This window comes from Botryllus schlosseri, chromosome 14 (genome assembly GCF_051294905.1).
Source record: "Botryllus schlosseri isolate E-star chromosome 14, Bs_hap1, whole genome shotgun sequence".
Lineage (NCBI taxonomy): Eukaryota > Metazoa > Chordata > Ascidiacea > Stolidobranchia > Styelidae > Botryllus > Botryllus schlosseri.
In genome coordinates, this window is record NC_137249.1 from 2,504,457 (window position 1) to 2,525,205 (window position 20,749).

General features: G+C 39.2%; 3 protein-coding genes across 5 annotated transcripts in view; all 3 read right to left on the reverse strand.

Moving 5' to 3' along the window:
• The window catches only part of LOC145456179 (sulfite oxidase-like), a 116,185-nt gene that overhangs the window by 95,211 nt on the left and 225 nt on the right, over nucleotides 1–20,749 (reverse strand). The gene's annotated exons all lie outside the window — the stretch shown is intronic.
• On the reverse strand, nucleotides 352–9,780 carry LOC145455184 (receptor expression-enhancing protein 4-like). 2 transcript variants are annotated; one of them, XM_080333142.1, is made up of 8 exons: nucleotides 8,332–9,780; nucleotides 8,171–8,243; nucleotides 7,942–8,105; nucleotides 6,824–6,971; nucleotides 5,853–6,051; nucleotides 4,174–4,353; nucleotides 3,425–3,570; nucleotides 352–2,771 (listed from the first exon to the last, which is right to left on the reverse strand). In XM_080333142.1, exons 1-8 carry the CDS (start codon nucleotides 8,361–8,363, stop codon nucleotides 2,676–2,678), a joined length of 1,038 nt encoding a protein of 345 aa, XP_080189268.1. In that variant the 5' UTR covers nucleotides 8,364–9,780; the 3' UTR covers nucleotides 352–2,675. The 2 variants fall into 2 exon arrangements, with proteins under 2 accessions (XP_080189268.1, XP_080189267.1); XM_080333141.1 differs by lacking the exon at nucleotides 8,332–9,780 and having other exon boundaries at nucleotides 3,425–3,567; nucleotides 8,171–8,278.
• On the reverse strand, nucleotides 18,410–20,409 carry LOC145456191 (serine/threonine-protein phosphatase 2A catalytic subunit beta isoform). Its single transcript, XM_080334276.1, has one exon. The coding sequence runs from the start codon at nucleotides 20,374–20,376 to the stop codon at nucleotides 19,387–19,389; it is 990 nt and encodes a 329-aa protein (XP_080190402.1). The 5' UTR covers nucleotides 20,377–20,409; the 3' UTR covers nucleotides 18,410–19,386.

A 20,749-nucleotide genomic window follows, 5' to 3' on the forward strand; every position in this document is an offset into this window, starting at 1 on the left:
ACTTGGACTTGACTCGGTGGTGAATTGAAAATGACTCGAGTCAAAACTACAAAAGTGAGATTGACTTGTGACTCGAAGCCTTGTGACTTGGTTACAACCCAAAAAATGAACCTTCAAAATTGGAAAAATGGACACAAGTTACTTTGATTCCACTGCGACCAAATGTGTATTATCTCCATGTCTCCATATAGTTACTATATAATCAAATAAAAGTTCCAGTCTTGGCTTAGAATTCCAGTTATATTATAATGCGGCCCGCGAGCCGAAAAGTTTGCCCACACCAGCTCTACAGTCAAGTAACCATTCTAAACAAGAGAAGAGAATACTAGCTGACATAATTCCACACGAAGAAGTTGTTTCCACAATTTATTCATCACAATAAAAAACAATCGCTCAACTATATCACAACGAAATAATACGGGGGCGCATAAGTGCAGTTGTATTGATGGTCGAATCAGTAACACCGTCTGCTTGTAGAAAAGTGAAATCCTCGATCGGCTCCGCGTCAGAGTCTGCAGCTAGAAAATTCTTATCTTTTCTAAATAAGACTAGAATTTGAATTACCGAATTCACAAAAACTTGGAAATTGAATGCAATTCCGAATTAAGAATGAAATTTAATAAAAATCAAGTTCAATGCGTTTGAAATTAGACTTCATTCTCGTAAGCATGAGACTGGCAAATGTCTGTACACCAGAAATTAGAATAGGATTACATTTACTTGTATTTCGCTCGAATTAGTATTACTAGAACCATCTAGTTGTCCGAGTCTGTGGGGTGTCCGACGAATTTATTCTCGCTAAACCTTTTCTTACAATGGATTGCGCAGCGCACGAACGTTAGCACGTATCTGAATCAGTCCATACAATACAACCAAGGATTGCACTCCCGCAGTACTGTCTACTCAAACAGAAACGTCAAAAAAAGTTGGGCTTGAATTCGGCGAGATTCGAATGTTAGGATATGTCAATCGTTACAAAAGACAGCGTAAGACTTGGCAAAGGAGGCATGAACGCAGAAACGACAGAACTATCGAATCCCCCCAAAATAGCAGAAACTCAGCTTCATTCCACATCGAACTAAGTACAAACAGAATACAAGACGAAAAATTGGAAATAATCCCAAATGCGGCGCATTTTCAATCCGAAACACACAAAATGTGCAAAACCTATACAATAGCACCGACGGGTTATGAAATAAAGCGCAAATAAGCACAAACAGTCCCTTTGAAATTGTACGGAACACAAAGGGGCCTATTCAGAATTGAGAGATCGTACTGATTTTTCTTACATTTTGAAGTAATAACTTTGGAGTACAAAGGTACATACATCAGTGGAAACGACATATTTGTGAAATCGTGATCAACCCACAACATTGTCACAAAGTGCAATGAAATAGGGATGGTCGAAAAATTACCAAATTAACTTTAATGCGATGTAGATCTCGCATTAGATTTTTGTGGTTGCATACAAGGTCCATATTTGAACTTTCAACATCATTCATATTGTTAAAATGTCTCAATGAGCGATACTCGAATTAGCATTAAATCACTCAAATATCTGACTTGACCCAGCCCTAGTAATAACATAAAAGAACAAAGCCATGTAACATACTTGGGGGCGGAGCACACGTCGCTTCGACCGACGCGAAAATAAAACACAGACACAGTGAAGCATCGAGCACATGTTGGCAGTATTTAAGTTCACGGCTAAAACGAGCATTATTCGCAGACAAGAGCGCGGTCTCCAGCGTTCAATTCGAACAAGCAATATTCGACAGACCCAAGTTCGGAACAAGTCAAAAAAGTTACAGAAAGAAATAATGAATCACACCCTACTCGAAATAAATTTCCTCACCGATCTAAATCACCTTTAATTACAAGTACCGGTGTCTGATAAACTATAGATAACCAACCTAGAGATAGACACAGGGTTGGACAACCAGATCGGGCCGCAAATCCGGATTGGCGTGAAAAATTGTAGAGATGCGATAGGTCGTTGAATTACGGCGTTACGATTGTTTGAAACGGTGCAAATTTTCGACTTTTAAAGGCAATTTTGGGTCAGCTGCAAGTCAGAGCTGGACAACAAGAAAATTTCCAGTTTTTCCAAACGAGATTAGAAATTTGGATAAGGGCTAGACAAATTAGACTAAAATTAGAATTATAGCTACACAGTTTTTTTCAAATTACATTAGAATTGGAATTTTAGGTACACAGTTTTTCCAATTTAGATTAGAATTACTGAATTTACAAAAACTTGAAATTGATTCAGCATGAGGATGAGGACGGCAAATGCCCATACATCGAGCTTGGCTCATTTCACACTATACAGTTCACCTGTACATTTTCGGGAACACCATAAATTAGATTAGAATTAGGGAACAGAAACATTTGAAAAATTACATTTGAATTAGCTTACCGGCATTTAATTGGTCTAATTAGTCAACTAGAATTATCTGATTGCCCAAGTCTGGTTGCAGTGCCCTGACCAGGTTCTATTTTTTATTTTCGGAATCAACGCGACACTAGCTTTCGTTCCAGATCATATTAAATACATTTTACATTCGGGCCGCAAACTATAACATTACATCTGTTTACGAAGCTACTAGAAATTGGTTACCGAACTACGCGCATCTATCTGTAGGTTAGTTATCTATTTGTAAACTTGTAGAGACTCAGCCGACATATTGTTGTTCGTCCTCAGACTCGTGATAGGACGCTCTCTTCACCTTTCGTTTCGACCTCCGTAGAGCGCCTTCAGAATCTTCAGACTGAAATAAGAGATGATGATTAGAGATAGGTACAATGATTCGGGTGGCCTACTTGATCTGAATTGAGTATTAACAGACGGGTTTTTCCGAAAAATTTTGCTTCACTTTTACGAACTGTAAAACACGACCTCAATGGTATGCGATACCAACAAGCAATATATCGTTGGATTCAGAACGTCGACGCCTAACCAACTACACGACAAATCGAGATGAGAGCAGGTCAACCGCACGTGTATATAACCGAGAAGACGAGAAAACCTTGTTGTAAAAGTGTACATGTTTTGGTTGCTTCCTTATAGAGTCCACTACGTATACCTAGTGCGTATAGGTATGTGCTGTTCACTGCGGCAGATATAACATCTTTCGAACAAGACATGAGTGAGTGCTTTTACTCAACTTATGCGATCCATACTATCAAAGCACTTTAGTGTGTTTCACCGTAAACCGCAGTCTGACTCAAAAATTTCGTTTTATCACCTGATGAACGAGCAGAGCTCCGAAAGCTCGTGTAACTAATCAAGTTATATTCATACAAGTGGAGATTAAATAGGGTGTGGAAGCTACCAAAGTATTACGCTTATATTTTTTTTATACATCAATACATGCTTGAACATTCCACATCTTTCAGCAAACAAGATTTTTCACCAGCCCACCTTATTCTTTTTACTCTTTCGCTGCCGAGGTAACGTGCTGTACGCCGGGTCGCCTCGCGCAAAGGTCGGACTGGCGTTCGGAATCGTCGAGTCATCCATAGACATTTCAGGCGGGGCAGAATCAAACTCGAAAGGCAATGAATCTGCTGAAAATAAGATAAAAGCGTCGCGATTAATGAATAATAATATTGTTTGGAACCGATTCTGCTACAGTTATCATCACGACTGGATTCTAATCAGAGGTGGTCAGTAAAGAAATACTTCAAATCCTGGTATTTACAGTGGGTAGATCCGTAGATCTATCATAAATAATAATTAAGGAATATGCTAACATAGCCACTATTTATTGTCAAATCCAAAATTTTGTTCTCCAATAACTTCGGTTCTATAGGTTGGAATTGAGCAAAATTTGTTGTGCATCGTCAATTTTTATCAAGTAGTCAGTAAAATTTGAAAGAAAAATATATTTTTGTACAGCCGTGATATACACTCTTTCAAATTTTGAGATCCCTTTTTCAAATCGATCGTATATCACATAATCGTAAAATTCTAATATTTTCTCAAATCTATCTTGGCCCTGCTTATTGTTCATGTTTGTCACATTGTTTCAAAGCTAATCATGGCCAAGATATTATGGCCGAAAGAAAACAAAAACTTTACGCAAAGTCAATGTGGACATAAGCTAGATGTAAAATGGACATAAGCTACTTTCATACCGCAGATTCAGAAATACTCCAATTAGCCGTTACCTGTCATGTCTACACCCTCAGACATGGGATATGCTTTGGAAGGTGGCGTTTGATATCGCATATCCCTTGGATGATCACCAGAGCCACCTGACATGCCGTCATGTTGAGAGTCGGGTATATACCGGACGCTTCCAATAGGCTGATCGGGATTTATGACCTCAAACGTGTTAATGTCCACATCTAAATGAAAAAAGAGTCTGGATTAGAGTCAGACTGATTGTAGGTTCGTTAATAATATCGTGTCAATATGACCCTTTGAAAGAAACATCGCAAAGAAACATTGGTATCTACCATAAAAAAATACATATATCAGCAAGTGATGTCACAGCATTATGGTAGGGAGCCAGAGAATATTGATCTATCTCTTATAGCTTAGACGTGTCCAGATGCAGCCTTTCTAGTTTATTTCATGTCCAAGGATGGCAATGACTGTAAATCTGTTCAAATATATGCCATGGAGTTTTGGAAATCCAGATGAGGCATCTTTTGAATAGCGGGTAAATATATCAAGGTTATCGTTGAAGGTTCTAGTTATTGGTAGTGCTGAGTGATTCGATACTGAATCAAGAATTTTTTTAAATAGGAAGGAAAGGATAAGTCAAGTCCAGTCGAGTCTAATATTCGAGTATTGGCTCAATAATGTGATATTGATCCAATTCTCGGATATCGGCATTCTGCGAACGGTACTTTATCATCAAATGGTTCAAATCAGTGATTCCCAAGTGCGGCCCGAGGGCCGCATGCGGCCCCCAGCTAGCCTTCTTGCGGCCCCCAGAAAATATTTAGAAATCGAGTTATGACAAAAAATAAAATATATATTTATAAAACACACTTGCTTGGCTTGGAGTCTGCAGTTTTTAATTAGGATTGCAAGTTTTTGGACATGTAACATGCGACTCCACGAAGCGTGTCAGAACGTTTCGCAGCGAGAAAACCTCGGCCGAACAGGACTGCCCTTATGATGACCAAAAACTTCGTTCTATATACAAAATATTGCCTTGGCAATCTGAACCTCACGAGAGAGGGAGAAATTATATTCCAGTGAAGAGATACCAATTTGAAATCATGTGCGTCTTTTAGTTTAGAAGCCAACGTTAGGCAATTCTATATTTTTTGATATAGCAGACAGGAGGTCACGAAATAACATGTTACGGAATCATATTAACGGGCCCTACAATTTCAAAGACACCTCACTCATCTCTACCGGTTAACCTGATTACGTGAGTAGCGAGGACAAGAAATTGATAGCAATATATATGCAATTCCCGATCATATTGACCGATTTTATCATGAATTATCGAAAATTTTCGCGCTGGCCCACTTCACAGTAACACTGGTTTCGTGGCAACAGCGGACAAGGTATATAGGGGTAGGTTTATCACTGATTCCAAAAATACGAATTGAAATCTCGCCAGGGCAATAAAACTACTCCGACATAGCCACCAAAGGTCGATCGTTCTGAACAATGGGAGCGCAGCAGCACAATGACCATCACAATGGCCAATGGCGCCGAGCGATTGATCGGAACACTGCCAATTTTCATGTTTTGATGACTATTTTGGGTCCGTTTCATTGCTCTGGTATTCGTGCGGCCCCGACCGTACTCTGAAATTCGAAATTTGGCCCTGACACCGAAAAAGTTTGGGAACCACTGGTCTAAATGACGGGCAAGTGAATACCTGTAAGTTTGTCCTGGTGTACAGTGTGCGGCCTGACACCGTCTCGCCTCCGCACATTTGGCGATCGTCTCAGAATTTCCCTCTGAATACTCGGATTATATCCGACAGAATCCATGGAATGTATCGGCGTGTCGTCCGATAGTCTCGAAATATCGTTCACGCTATAACTTTTCAACTTATCCGACATAACGGCTTGACCCTAAAACGGAATTTAAAGCAAGTCTTATAAAACATTCGAGAAGATTCGAGTATGGTTTACAACAGGGTTGCAACCAAGCCACAAGGTTCCGAGTCACAAGTGAATCTCACTTTTGTAGATTTGAGTCAAGTCTAGTCATTTTCAATTCACCAGCGAGTCAAGTCCGAGTAAAAGTCACCGAGCAGAGGGTCGAGTCTGAGTCATGGTGTTATGACTTGAATTCGAGTCCACATCTTTGAGTTGACTGTCCACTTTCAAGTTAATGTCTTAACCCACATTTTACAACTCTGCTCGGTGATATCGAATGCTTCGCATTCATGATATACTAATTTTCCTCACTATTAACTCAGTTTTTGGTCGCATTTTCAAGTAGCCTACCAGTACTAATAAACTAAATACCAATATTGTGGTAACTTTTAGGCAACATAAATTATTCAGTGAATCCCCGGAATTCTGAAAAAAAGTGACTTCTGAACACCCTAGTGTTCAGTATCGAGGTCAAGTCATATTTAACTCACTCTCAGATGATATTGAAGGCCTCGCATTCAATATGATATTTTTCTCAGCTTTACCATGTTTATTCAAGCTGATAAGACAGTTTCTATTTTTCGAGAATCAGTCCCAACACACGAGACTTGAAACGACTCATAATAGACTGTCTCGAGTCATATGACTTGGTCGGGTCACGCATCGTGACTCGAATACAAGACTAGCCAATACACAAAGTGACTCAAATCGAGTCATGACTTGAGTCCTTACAACTATGGCTCACCTTGACGGCAGCCGTTACAAATGCTGTAGTGGCTACGTTGATGCCGCGCGAGCCATAGTCCATCACGGTGGAATAACCTTTTTGCTTGGCGGAATGGAGGAAATTATCGATTTCCGGCTCTTTTTCCGATAAAAATGGGTGAAGGAATCTGAATTAGTAGTTTGTATGATTGTTGACATCACAGTCAGAAGAAATGTAGTGACGTCATACTTGGATTGCGCTGACTTGTTTCAATTCAAAGTGCTAAAACGGTAGCCTAATGCAGTATCAGTTATTAATTCTAGCCATGAGTAGGACTGGTCACATTGATTCGAGTATTTGAATCTGAATCCAGCGTAAATTCTAATTCATCGAGTCGAATAGTGAGAGATACTTTTTGCTGTTGAAATGATATGCTCCTCACCACTAATAGTTAATTTATCAACGAGAATTATAGTTTGAAACATGCTATTTTCCATTGTGGAAGCCTTGAAACCTCGATTGGTCGAATCCCAGCATACGAACCAGTGCAAAGCTACACAGCGCAATCCATAGAAGCGGAGTTATTTGAGTTTTTCATTAATAATTCTGGGACTACCCAGACCCACCATCAATGCTATTTTTGCAAATCCAGAATTTTCAACTGCAATAAACTTCACTTCTACAGGTTGGAATTGAGTCAAAATTGTCTTGCATCGTTTTTGAAGACAACTCAACAATCTCATGGGGTTGACAGAAAAATTTGAAATTTATTTCAAAAATTTTAAATTGGCTCTGCGGCCGCTTATACTTGTTTGGTGTGCAGCGTTTTTTAGGGTAAACTGAAAATTTAATCAGTGAATCACTGGAATCCGGAAAAATAAGTTATTTTTGAACAACCCTACCACGCACATTAGTGGAATTCTGTGAAGTCGTGATCAACCCATTGCATTCTCACAAAGTGCGACGAAAAAATTTAAAAATATCTGTAATGTGATGTAGTACTGGCATAATATACTTTGTGGTCACATAGAAGGTGCATATTTGAACTTACCACTATTATCAACACTTCTATGTCATAATGAGTGATACTCCAATACTCGATTTTTCCCAGCCCTAGTCATGGGACAAGAAAGAAAACCAGCACTATTGCAACTCACTTTCGATACAAAAACGCCGAACCCTTTGTATACGGAGACAAGAGCCAAATCAGAAATCCGACCTTTATCTCATAATAAAACGGGAGCCACGATATGAAAAAATCAGTGAATGTTTCCACAGTTATGAAAAGTGCATAGATAATCCAGTACATCATCCAACGAACCTTAAATAATTGCAAATTATTACTTTTCACAAAAGACAACCAGTAATTAAAGTAATATTACTTACATAGAGTCTTACATTTGCACTCTTCACAGCCTTATAAGACGCATAAGCCGGATACAATGTGCCGCATGAGAGTCTGAAATTGTAAAAGAGCATAATAAAAGGTTTAGTTACCATCATTACCGTCATTACCACAGGCTATAATCATCAGAAAAATTACTCACACAATCAATCGCGAGACAATGGCGCCTCCCATCTCTGATATCTTGACCTTCCAGGGTATTCAAAAAACCATTGGAGTATTCGATGACCCAGACAAAGTAAGTGATTCTATATGGATACCTATTGGAAAATTTGACAAGTTACAGAATAAGTATATATCATGGTCAGATAACTAGCCGATGCAACCCGCAACATGGTGAAATAATGCTTGAGGCTTGAAGCTGCCACGTCATCTGAGATAAATTCTCACATAATTTTGCTAGCTCATAACAATAGCTCCCTGGATTATTAGTAATCCGCTATTGATGTGAAACTTTAGATCAGTGGTCCACACTCTTTTTTCATGTCGGGGGGCCGAATTTTAAACTTCACACTCTGTAGGCCTCTGGGGCCGCATGAAAAAACTAGAATAATTTAAACGAACATTTCAAAGCATAAAAGTGTGCACCAAGTAATAGCAACATTACCAAATCAATTTAATGTCCAACCTGGCATTAAAAGCCATGACATTATAGATATACTACTATAGATTGTATATAGGTTATTTTAGCATTGTTAGAAACAGATCTGTGATTGCTATGCAATAAAACTAACTGTAAACGCATATCATTACGACTCAAGATACATGTTGTTATGTGAGAGCTCTTAATACACATACACAAGGGAATATATATAGAGTAATAATGGACATATTGCCATATATGCTTGACCCTCGTCCCTCGACCACTATTTTGATGTTAGTAATATAGTATGGACATCCGCTCTTCAAAGAAACAATCAATAAAGGCCTGTCACCAGTCCCAGTACATTAGTACAACTCAAGATAGACATAACTAGTACCATTAGCATTGATATGTGCAAAATTTACGAGAACCATCCATAGAAACAAAATACAACTGTCCAATATATTTTTGTCAATAGAGTCGCAGGAAGGTTACCGTAGCTTGGAGTTACTGCTTTAGATGATCTGTTGCACAACCTTGATAGCTCTAAAAAGTTTAAAAATTTGCAAGTGACAACCATGCCATATTGTCCAACACCTTTACCATGATATTTATCACTTCATTTCCATCAGTTATCCTAAATAAAAACCACTACAAAACCAATGTCGATTGAAAGGAGTCAATGATATGACACAACATATCATAATTATGTCAACTTGCCAAGATGCAGTTAATACGCGGTGGCGTGACATGGTGTATATTACCGCGAGAAGTTTGACCAACCAAAGTTAAGTGATGGAGGTATGATGAGCAGTTGTTTGATGACATTAGCAATGAGTTATCTAATCAAATGTTCTTTTACGACTGGCATAGTGTTGATTGATCAACACCACTCTCACTGGCATGAAGCATATAATATGCAACGGAGGTACAATTTTAGAATGTCAAATTATAGCCTCGAATGATTCAATATTCAAGGCATCCAAAATATAGCAGCAAATCAATGCCTTCGACCGACTCTGAGGCCCTTTACCAGAGGTGGTCAAAGTAGTCAAGAAAGCTACTCAAGTAGAAGTAGAAGTAGCGACGAAAAAATCTACTCAAGTACGAGTAGAAGTACTTCTTCCATGAGCAACCTAAAACTACTTGAAGTAGAAGTAGAATTGGCTGACTTTAAAAGTACTCAAGTAAGTAAGTAGTTGTGAAAACGATCCTAATTCGTTCACGTGGATTGTAAAAAGGTGCAAATTGAGCTATGCGAAAGGTGACGAGCTTGATTCATATTGATGCATACCAGCAGGTATCCAATTTTCGATAGCATAAGCTTTCGTCCACATCATGGGATGAAAATGATAGTATTGATATGGAAATGCGATACTAATCCTCTGTTTACTCAAAGAGTACGTTTTTGTTGTGTTGGATACGGGGTAAACACTTTGTGCGATTAGTAAACGTTAATAAAAATATGGTGGACCGTAAAAATGCTATATTCTGTATCTTTATTTCTGGAAATTGAAGGCTTTACTACACTTGCTTTTATACTTCAACATGCAGGTTATCGAGACAAAAGAACTGATGTTAATTAGAAATCAAAATATATGGTATTGGGTATTGAACGTGAAATATTAATCTAAAAATTGAACATGTATATTAGGGTTGTTCAGATTTGGGCAATTTTTTGGAAACTTGTTTTGCGTAATTCCAAATGATAGTGTAGTGCATAAAAACACCTCTAAAACCGATTTTGGTCATTTTCATCGCGGTCTTCCCTGCGCGCAAAGCCCCCAAAGACCCACGGATCAATTCTCCTTACTTCTGACGTGTTTACGTCATATCTTTATCTGTAGTGTTGACCGTGTCACTGGTTTGAAGCTTTTGTGAAGTTATCAGTTCAAGACGGCTATGTAAGGATGGGAAATATATCTGTATTCATAACTGTACTGAAATGCAGTCCTATAAATACAAGATGAATCTTCGTTATACCATGCAGAACCGGTATATCGTGTTCATGGGAAACATGTATTGGTAGCACGTTTGTTATGAATCGTACACCGAAGAAGCACCATCGTGTTGTGATTGTGAGTCGAGCTCGAGAACAGATGCACAGACATTTCCAGCTGGTGTTAAGCTAGTAAATGTTACTGGAAGGCATGTAATATGTTATGTCAGTAATCTTTGCCTCGATTTTAGTGTTACTGTAAAATACTGAGTTATCCAATTTGCTGGTAGGCTAGAATTTGGTTGAAGAAGAATGTCTGAAACAAAGCGGAGAAAGGTGTCGGACCCACCAAGAACAAGATCGAAGTCTGGTCATTATTTGATTGGATATTCATCTGAGTGTATTATTCACTCCAAGTTACCCACTCTACGCCAAGTTCTACAGTATTTGCTGTATCTGAAAGAGGAATGCCCTAAAACGACCAAAACTCAGGATTGACCGATAATGAAGCAACTATGTTGATTAGTGCCTTCATACAGGCATGCGGTGGGGACTTAAATGACTTTGTGCTATCCAGGTCAACTATAAAGAGACGTAGAGAAGCTAATCGTCTTGAGATTTCGCATGAAATATACGAGTCATTTCAACAAGACCTACCGAATCATGCTGCTATACACTGGGATGGAAAGTTGACAGAAGACAGGTATGGAACAAAGTATGAAGCATTGCTGTTATTTTGTCTTCTCATCCTTTGCATACCAATGGAAAATTACTTGGAATTCAAAAGATTGAAAATGCCACAGGAGAGGTCCAAGCTAAAATTGCATTTGATTTGATAACGACTTGGAGTTTGCAGAATTCCATTGCCACGTTGGTATTTGACACGACATAAAGGAATAGTGGATGGAAAAAAGGAGCTGCAAAGTTACTGGAAGACCGCCTAGGTAAATAAATGTTGAATCATGCTTGTATGCTATCATGTCTTGGAGTTGGTGGTAAAGAGTGTCTGGACAATCATTTTTGGACCTGAAACCACAGGTCCTAAAAATACATTATTCAACAATTTCAAAAAAACAACTACCGATAAAGATGTTGCTGAATCTGCTCTCAATAAGTTGAAGAAGCATCCATGGTACATTGTGGAAGAAACTTTGGTTTATGCCTTGTTCTCAGAAAAAGAAAGTTGCGATACCAGAAAAAGCATTGCAAACCGCCTACTGAAAGTTGAAAAACCGCAATCTTATCGACGCGGGCCACGCATTCTCTCATCAGAAGGGACTATAGAGGATAACACCACTTTGGCTGATTTAGTGGGCCCTCAGTCATGGCATTTGTTCAACGAATTTGAGTGTTCTGGAGAATGGTTGAATCAGCCTGTGGAACAATGGCATAAGTATGAAACATACAATGAAATGAGCCATTTTGTAAGTAATGTCAAAGTCGTTAATGACGCTGCTGAACGAGGAGTTAAACTCAATACCGACTTTGCTTCGATCATCACAGATGATGAGCGCCAAAAGAAAAGTATGCTGCAAGTTGTTGAGCTACACCGTCAGAAGTATCACAACTTCAATAAATCCACACTGAAATCCTATGAGCCTGCCTGAGACTAGAGCCTGTTGTTATCCACTTTTTGTTTTTATGCTTACCTAATTCTCAACATGTTCTTCAATGATAATACCTGTCTTTTCATCTTTCACAATTGTCTCAAGTCACGTAAATGGTCAGCGTACTATGTCCGGATTTGTGTTTTGCCTTATTCTGCTTTTCAAGTTTGATAATGCAAATTTCCTTACAATAAATTCATCAAGTTTCAGAAACATAGTCTGTGCCAGATTTCTTATGTTAACTCAGTTGTAAGCACATACCATAGTGGGTGACGACAATGACTAATATGTATTGAGATTGTTTCTGTTTCCGTAAGAACACCGGGGACGTTTTCAGACAGAATGCATTGGTAGTTGAGTATCAGGAACCCCATTTAGACTTACCTGTCATGATCATTTGAGAAGAAGCCTAGTGTCGTGAGCTTTTGACATTTGCATTCTGGCCGTATTCGCTACTGTGACAACGTCTTGGACAGGACAGGTCTGAGTTTTTGTGTTCGGAGGTGGTGGGGGAGGGGGGGGGTGTCAACTTTCTTTCAGACGTATTAGATACTGCAAACCTGATGCGGATTAGGTGAATTGAAGCTACTATAAAGGTGAAATTACATTCATATACAATATGTCTTTGATTAACATTTACAGAGTTGAAACCGGCTGGAAATGCCTGTATTCGTTCATTTCATACATAGGCCTACCACCCGGCTATCTATACCAAATACGGGAAGGGGAAACACATTTGGCATGTATAGGAATGTAGGTATGTTCAATTGTCAAAAAGATAATTCAACCTGATATTTCCCAGCTCTACTCGGCCGTTTTCTACCGCAAACTTCACAAAAGCTACAAACCAGCAATGGTGAATCGTCGCTAGTAAGGAGAATTGACCTGTGGGTCTTTGGGGGCTTTGCGCGCAGGGAAGACCGCGATGAAAATGACCAAAATCGCTTTTAGAGGTGTTTTTATGCACTAAACTATCATTTGGAATTACGCAAAACAAGTTTCCAAAAAATTGCCCAAATCTGAACAACCCTAATGTATATAAAGTCTTTAGTCCGGGAAGGTTCGAAGGTTGATATGCTAAAACAGCTCTAAAACTAGAAAAGAAGTCAGAGTCCACTTTTTCAGATTAGGACTCGCCATGGACAGCTAGATTACGATATGATAAGTAAATGCTAGATTGCGAAACATCATTTTCAAACGTTATGATAAGCCATATATACTGTGATGAAATATTTCATATGGCGAAGGGCGACAATGCGGTATGAACGGAACCACGTCAACCCGCTACCTAAATTATATTCGCCGATACTTTCGTGAAATCATACTGGACACTCCGTATTCAGCGCGCGCGAAGCGCGACGAAAATTCTGGGCTTAACTCAACTTTTATGAAAATTAAATGTCGATTCTCCGTGTAAACAGCCCCGAAATTTCTCGGGCTATCTTCCTGATTGGAGGATTAAACTACTTCTACTTGACAAACTGAAAATAGCGAAAAGTAAGTAAGTAGATCACAAAATTTTACGAAGTAGAAGTAGAAGTAGTGAAATTCAGATCTACTTGAGTAAGTACCAGAAGTAGAGGAAAACTACTTGAGTACTTCGAAAAAGTAGAAGTACTTCGTTACTGACCACCTCTGCCCTTTACACATAAGAGCTCAGTAAAGTTTTCAAGTCATCACAAATAGAATTCTGTTAGCCCGGGAATTAAATCCACTCTTTAGTAAATAATGATACACATGATGTGATAATCCATGATTCAAAAACGGTTCTGACTTTACAATGCGCAATTTAAGACATCTGCTGCAAAGCCAACATATAAGAAATAATATCTAATCAACAAGATTAACATGATTTTGAATTATCAACATATAACTCCCAAACCGCATAGCCTTGTTGACTGTTGCGGTCTGTGTGAACTCCCTTGATAACACTGTGAAATCAATACATGCATTACTATATATGCCAGTGCATTCCGTAGGGGATAATGATCTTAACAGCTGATGGCAATGCAATTGCTAAGCATTAAAAGCAAATGACAGGTGAAAATATTATGGTTTTCAAATGCGTGATTACTTGTCAGCACACAATATTGATCAATGAGCAACAGTCTTCTACTCTGATTATGTATACCAGATTTGTATGAAAACAACAATGTTCTGCAATGCTGGGACAAAGTGGTTACAAGGTTTGAACAAATATCTGTGTTTACCTTGATTTGTTATCATGTGATCTTTGAAGCAGGCCATTCAAAATACCATCTTGTCGATACACACATGCATTTGTTTTATATGCGGAAAGCAAGATTACGGGTTGCTGCAGATTTAGGACATATGTTGATAAATAGTGATATGCATATTACCAATATGTACGTCAAATTCATCATTCGATTCATGAGCGTTCCTCACACTGATTGCGAATAGAAAAAGAGAAGTCTTAGTAGGCCTACTTTGATTAAAATACATCTACTTATTAAAAACTGTGTTTGTTTTTAGGTTTAAAAAGATGGTTCGTGGTACAGAAGTTGAATATTGCTTTTCTTTTTGCAAAACATTCATTGTCTGTTTGTTATAACTCGAGGACTTTTCAGGTGCCTTTTTCACGAGTTATCGGCACTTTAATGGGATTCAAACAGATTCAAAAGTAAAACGAATATGGCAAAGTCTGTATGCTAAGTTTGCATGTGTTTACTGAAGCATGGGGACCAAAGGTTAGGCCGAACCCGAACATCAAGTGTATATGTGAATCTCAACATGTATATATGAAGTTCATGAGGAGATCAGTTGATGATCATGGAAAAAACGTAGAATTTGAAATGTTGATGTGGAACGCTGGGTGAAGCAGGCGAGAAGAACACCATTCTCTCATTTTTTCACACTAAAAACTTGATTGGGAAGGATTGTTTTTCGAGGGGTTTCCAGTGTATGTGGTGCAACCGTAAAATGTGGTATACATATACATTAGGGGTGTTCAAAAATGACTTTTTTTCTCAAATTCTACTGGCCACCATAAATATACTATTTTATTCAAATCCAGAATTTTTCGACGGCAATAACTCCGCTTCCACTGGTTGGAATTGAGCCAAATTTAGTGAGCATCGTTTCTATAGGCAACGTAACAATTTCATTCGGTGAACAGATAATTTTGAAATTTTTTTTAACCATTTTTAAATACCGGTAATAAATAAAAACAATTTTTCTCCTGTAATAGCGATGCGGCTACTGGTTCTGGTTGGAATTGAACCAAATTTGGTGTGCAGGCTTAAATTTGGTAACCTAACAGTTTTATCAAGTAGCCTAGCAAGTACAATTTGAGAAAAAATGTCAATTTTGAGCACCCCTAATACATGTTAGAAAATTGGCCAGGTTAACATAGGAGCCGCCCTTACACCACTAATTTGTTATAGAAAAGGTACAGCCCGTTTACACAAAATCGCATGTTCAGGGTTCACAAAAGGCAGTCAGAGACACTTGAATGAGACTACGGTACATAAATAACGGCATAACGCAACATCACTGCATTAAGACGAACAATATATGGCGTACCGAGCGAAACTTTCGATAAAGCAGAACTGTGGACAAGGACAATCAAGTATACCCAAATGATCTTAGTTAGACTACCGTACTCCACGTCATCATGAAGTTCTTATTTCATTTTCAAAACATCTATCATTGTCGTATCATTCATTTATCATGCAGTAGTTCTGACTTCTGATCTACCTTAAAAACTGCACTTGAGTATCAGAGTATAAATGTCTGTAATCTGTAATTGTAAATTATTTTACTCCAAAAAAATCAAGTAATTTCCTATACTTTTATAGATCATAGCACATTTCGAACGCGCACAAGCCAATATCATTTGTGGTGACTACGGATATCCTGGTTATGAGCCGAAATCAATTTATAGCGACATATAGCGTCAGCGATAGGTCAAACCACAGGTGACGTGCATGACTCATAATCAGCCATGAGGTGCATTGCAGTTGCACCTGCTCTCTGAGTGCAATATTCGAAAACGTCCCTGTAATTGGGTCAGTCACGAATACAGATTCCTCCCATACGCCGTCCATCTTTTCAACGCCGTCTATCTTTTCTATCTTTACAACAGCAAACCAAAGTTTCTCGTTGCTATTACGATTACGCGGCGAAAGCAAATCTTGACCAACAACATTCGGTGTCAACGCATTAATCACTAGTGGTCGCTGTCAAATGAAAAGCATCAAGTCATCATCATTGGTTTATTAGCAATTTTATCAGCTCAAACCACCACAAAAATGCGATACAATGAAAGATAGGAAGGTATCGAAGCGACTTGGAGTAGTCTATGGATTCAGGCACCCACCTTGGCCTAGGCCAGTGCTTCTCAACCGGTGGGTCGCGACTAGGGCTGGGCAAAATCGAGTACCTGGGTGATTCGATTCTGAATCACGTAAAATGCTTCTAGTCGAGTATTCGAGTATCACTCATTATGACGTCACAACCGAATGTACTATGTCAAAGTTCAAATATGTACCTTTTATGCCCCCACGAAGAACATAATGCCCCTTATCCGTCACATTAAAGATACTTTGGTATTTTTTCGACCATCCCGATTTCATCGCACTTCTTGACAATGTGGTGGGATGATCATGACTTCGGAAGTGCGTTATTGCCAGTAATGTCCCTAGCTTTGTACTGTCTCGTATGCTGCGATACCGCCAATCAAGGTTTTAAGGCTTCCTTGTTGAAAAATAGTATCAAAACTATAACTCCCGTTAGTAAATTAACTTTCAGTTGCGCGGAGCGTATAATTTCAGTACTCGAAAAAATCGTCTTCTACTACTCGACTCGAATCATCAAAATTAATACTCGATTCAGATTCGAGTACTCGAATCAGTGTGCCCAGCCCTAGTCGCGACCCACCAGTGGGCCGCGAAGACGTTCTAACCATAGTCGTTTACAGCTGTAACGACGAAATTATTAATAAAGTGATGTTGATGTGATTTTCGGCCTGATGATTCCAGCTGAATTGATGACCTAATGGTCGTATCGCTGGCCACCATTTCACTGCAATACTTTCATGCATTTGGAAAGAAACTTCTGTCTGTCTGTCTGCCTATTGTCATGGTCTGTTATGTTCGATTTTGGTCCTTCAGCTGTATTTTTACTCACTTGTCCTTGCGGCTGTCATTCGTCTTTTACCATCTCGTATGTGATGTGAAGACGATGGGTTAACAGGAAGCCAGATAAACCTCCGACACTGACCTGAATCGTGTATTATTGCTCAGTGGTTTAACCTTCGATTAAGAAAAACCGCTCCTATTGAATCACTGAGGACTGAGCCTCCTTGCCAAGCCCAAACTATTCCAACCAAGAAATCAGACGCAGCCATTCGAGAAACTGTTCCAAACTTTACCCATGGCCATTTCCCTATGCCACAGACCAAATACGTGTGTTAGATAGTCAATGCATATCAAAAGCGCATCGTAGTCAGAACCGATTAACGCATTGAAAATATGAAGTGAAATGCAATTTTTACAAGTATCTACGTCATGAATTCTGCAATTTCTTAAAAGTTGAGAAAATAAGGTTACCATGTTGCGAGATCCGCATAGAGGACACTTTCCGCAAAACAGGAAATTTATAATATCAGACGGGAAACGGGTGATTTGAAAATCTTTACGTGAAATACTGTTGTGTTGAGTAAAAAGAAAAGGTCATTTTACAACTCCACTCGACTCTAGAAAGACCCGCTCGAACTTCCGGATTCCGTTTTTTAGTTAACAGGGTTGGTGTAATTGCATGCAAAATATGGTCAGTCGGTTTGTATTGTACGTCCACCATGCAACCAGAATTCAAAGAACTTTGATCGAACACAGATCTCATCGACAGCTATTGAAGTATATTATGGTAATAAATTCCTTAAATACTGCTTTTGGCCTCTATGCTTTTAACTTAAAATTCAAGATTGCTGTATCGATTTAGGAATATGGCCCGCCAAATACTTCATTTTCCTATATCCAGCCCACCGACTGGAGAAGTTGCCCGTCCCTGGCTTAGATAAAAACATATTCTTGTCAGCTGCCATGATAACCTGGAATGGTTAAAGACCACATTTTTGTCAGAATACATTTATTGTAGATGAATAATTCAATCGAACCGAAGTGGAATACTTCTCCAAATTGATAATTAACACGAATTCATACGTTTTCCTGTATTACATACCAGCAGGCGTACAATAGGTCGAGACTTAAAACCGCCTGAGAACGTTGATTCAAACAAACTTGCTCGATATGTGGTCAGGTCAGAGCAAGCTACACAAACAAAAACTCGGCCACAGATTAAACATTAAGCTGGTATTTCAACATCTGAAAGTCGACCGATCGCAACCGAATAAAAAAACGCTCGCAACGATTCAATACTACTGAAGTTAAAAGTAAACAATTTCAGTTAAGAAAGTATGAATAACTTTCAGTAATAACAGAAACACCAAACATTTATCATCAGAATCGTTCTTTCTGAACGACTGGTCGCAATTTAACTAGATACAAATTGCGTCAACAGATACATTTGTATTCTCAATCAAAATCGCCAGTATATTGTATTAAATTCCCTACAGAATTGCATCGTGCACCCAAGAACAGCTACAACGTTTTCCAAGATGAAATTCCCGATAGAATATTATATTCATATTGAAATAAAACCGAATAGTGGTAATGTAGTAGAGAACCAGTTTCTGACAAGTGTCAAAATATTCGTGTTTTTTCCATATCAATGTAATATTCAATTTTATACTGAAGTTCTTTACCTCCGAGAGATTGAAAATTGCATCCCTCTAAAATTGTGAGCCGAAATAGAACGCCCATTTTTTCGAAGAAATCCTACGTTAAGTCTGTAGAAGCTCGTCCGTATATCATCATAGATTGACAATGAGACAGTGTAGCAACAAAGGTGCTGGGTCCAGATGTTACTGCATCGTACGTCACAACTTCAGAGTCAAGATCACAGATCGCGTAGCAGAGTGTATAACGGTAAAAATAATTCAGAGATTCCCAAGTTTTTAACAAAATATTGTCCCTTTCGATGGAAATATCACAGAAAATAATCCGGAGTGCGTCTTGTGACGTGGGGCTCTCCTCGCCGCGGCGCCGGGTCAAACTGCAGGAATGAATAACGTAGTGCGTCGTCTAACTCCATAAGCGCAGCCTGGTTTCCGCAACGGTAGCAGTAATTTGGAGCGCTGAAAATCGTCACCACGTTCCGATCCTGACTCCAGTTATACCCCTCCATGACTAACTGGTGAGCTCGCGAGATTAACGTCAATCCGTTATGATGGTTAAAGGTTTCCGAAATATCTTGACCGAAAGTATACCCTGCTCCACGCGGAGATATACCCCAACCGCCTCTATCATCAGGGTCTGACCATAGAAGATCACACATAGGCCCTTCGTGGGGTACTTCCTGTAGACGGTCTAATGCTCGAATGTGGTCCAAAGTGTCAATGGATGGTGATAAACCACCGTGAAGACAGAAAATCTGACTGTCCACTAACGCCGTTAAGGGTAGGTAGTCAAACAAATCCGTGAAGTACTTCCATACATTCGCGTTTCCGTACTTTCTCAAACATTCGTCGTAGAAGCCGTAGACTTGAGTAATTTGTCTCGATTCGTGATTGCCTCGTAGTATAGTGATACGGTGTGGAAAGCGGACTTTCAACGCAACCAACAAAGACACCGTTTCAACAGAATAATAACCTCTATCGACGTAATCACCCATGAAAAGGTAGTTGGTGTCGGGAGATCGGCCGCCAATTCTGAAAAGCTCCATTAAATCATGGAACTGACCGTGTACATCTCCACATACAGTGACTGGGCATTTGACGTCTTGTACGTTAGATTCTTTAGCCAGTATTTCCTTGGCTTTGTCGCAGAGCGTCTTGACTTGGCTTTCGGCCAACTGCTTGCACTCGTAGAGTTGCTCGACCCATCCGTCCAACTCCTTGTTAGAGGGGGCGAGGGAAGGAGTAGTGGCGGCCTCTTCCATCATGTTTGTAATCGAAGATTTAGAGCCAAACTTGAGCATAGGCTACAGAATTAAAAGATTAATGATATATTTCATTAATATAATTCCAATTCACTACTAGTCGCTTTCGATTACCCATGTCCGTCTAAAACAGTGGTTCCCAACGTGGGCGATTTGGCGGTCTAGGGGGGCGAAAATGCGTTAAAACGGCTATATTGGAGTCAAGTCGGAGAAATGACCTTTTTTTTCAAGTCAACCCACGTAAATTTAGTTGCAAAAGTGTAAAATTCGACAACGAGCCGAAAAGTTGACCATTTTATTTTTAGTCAACCCGCCGATGATTACAGATTGTACACCGATTTTTCGGTTCACAAAATTTGGGGGGCGATGATGGCGTTGAGCTTGAAAAGGGGGCGATGAGTCGAAAAAGGTT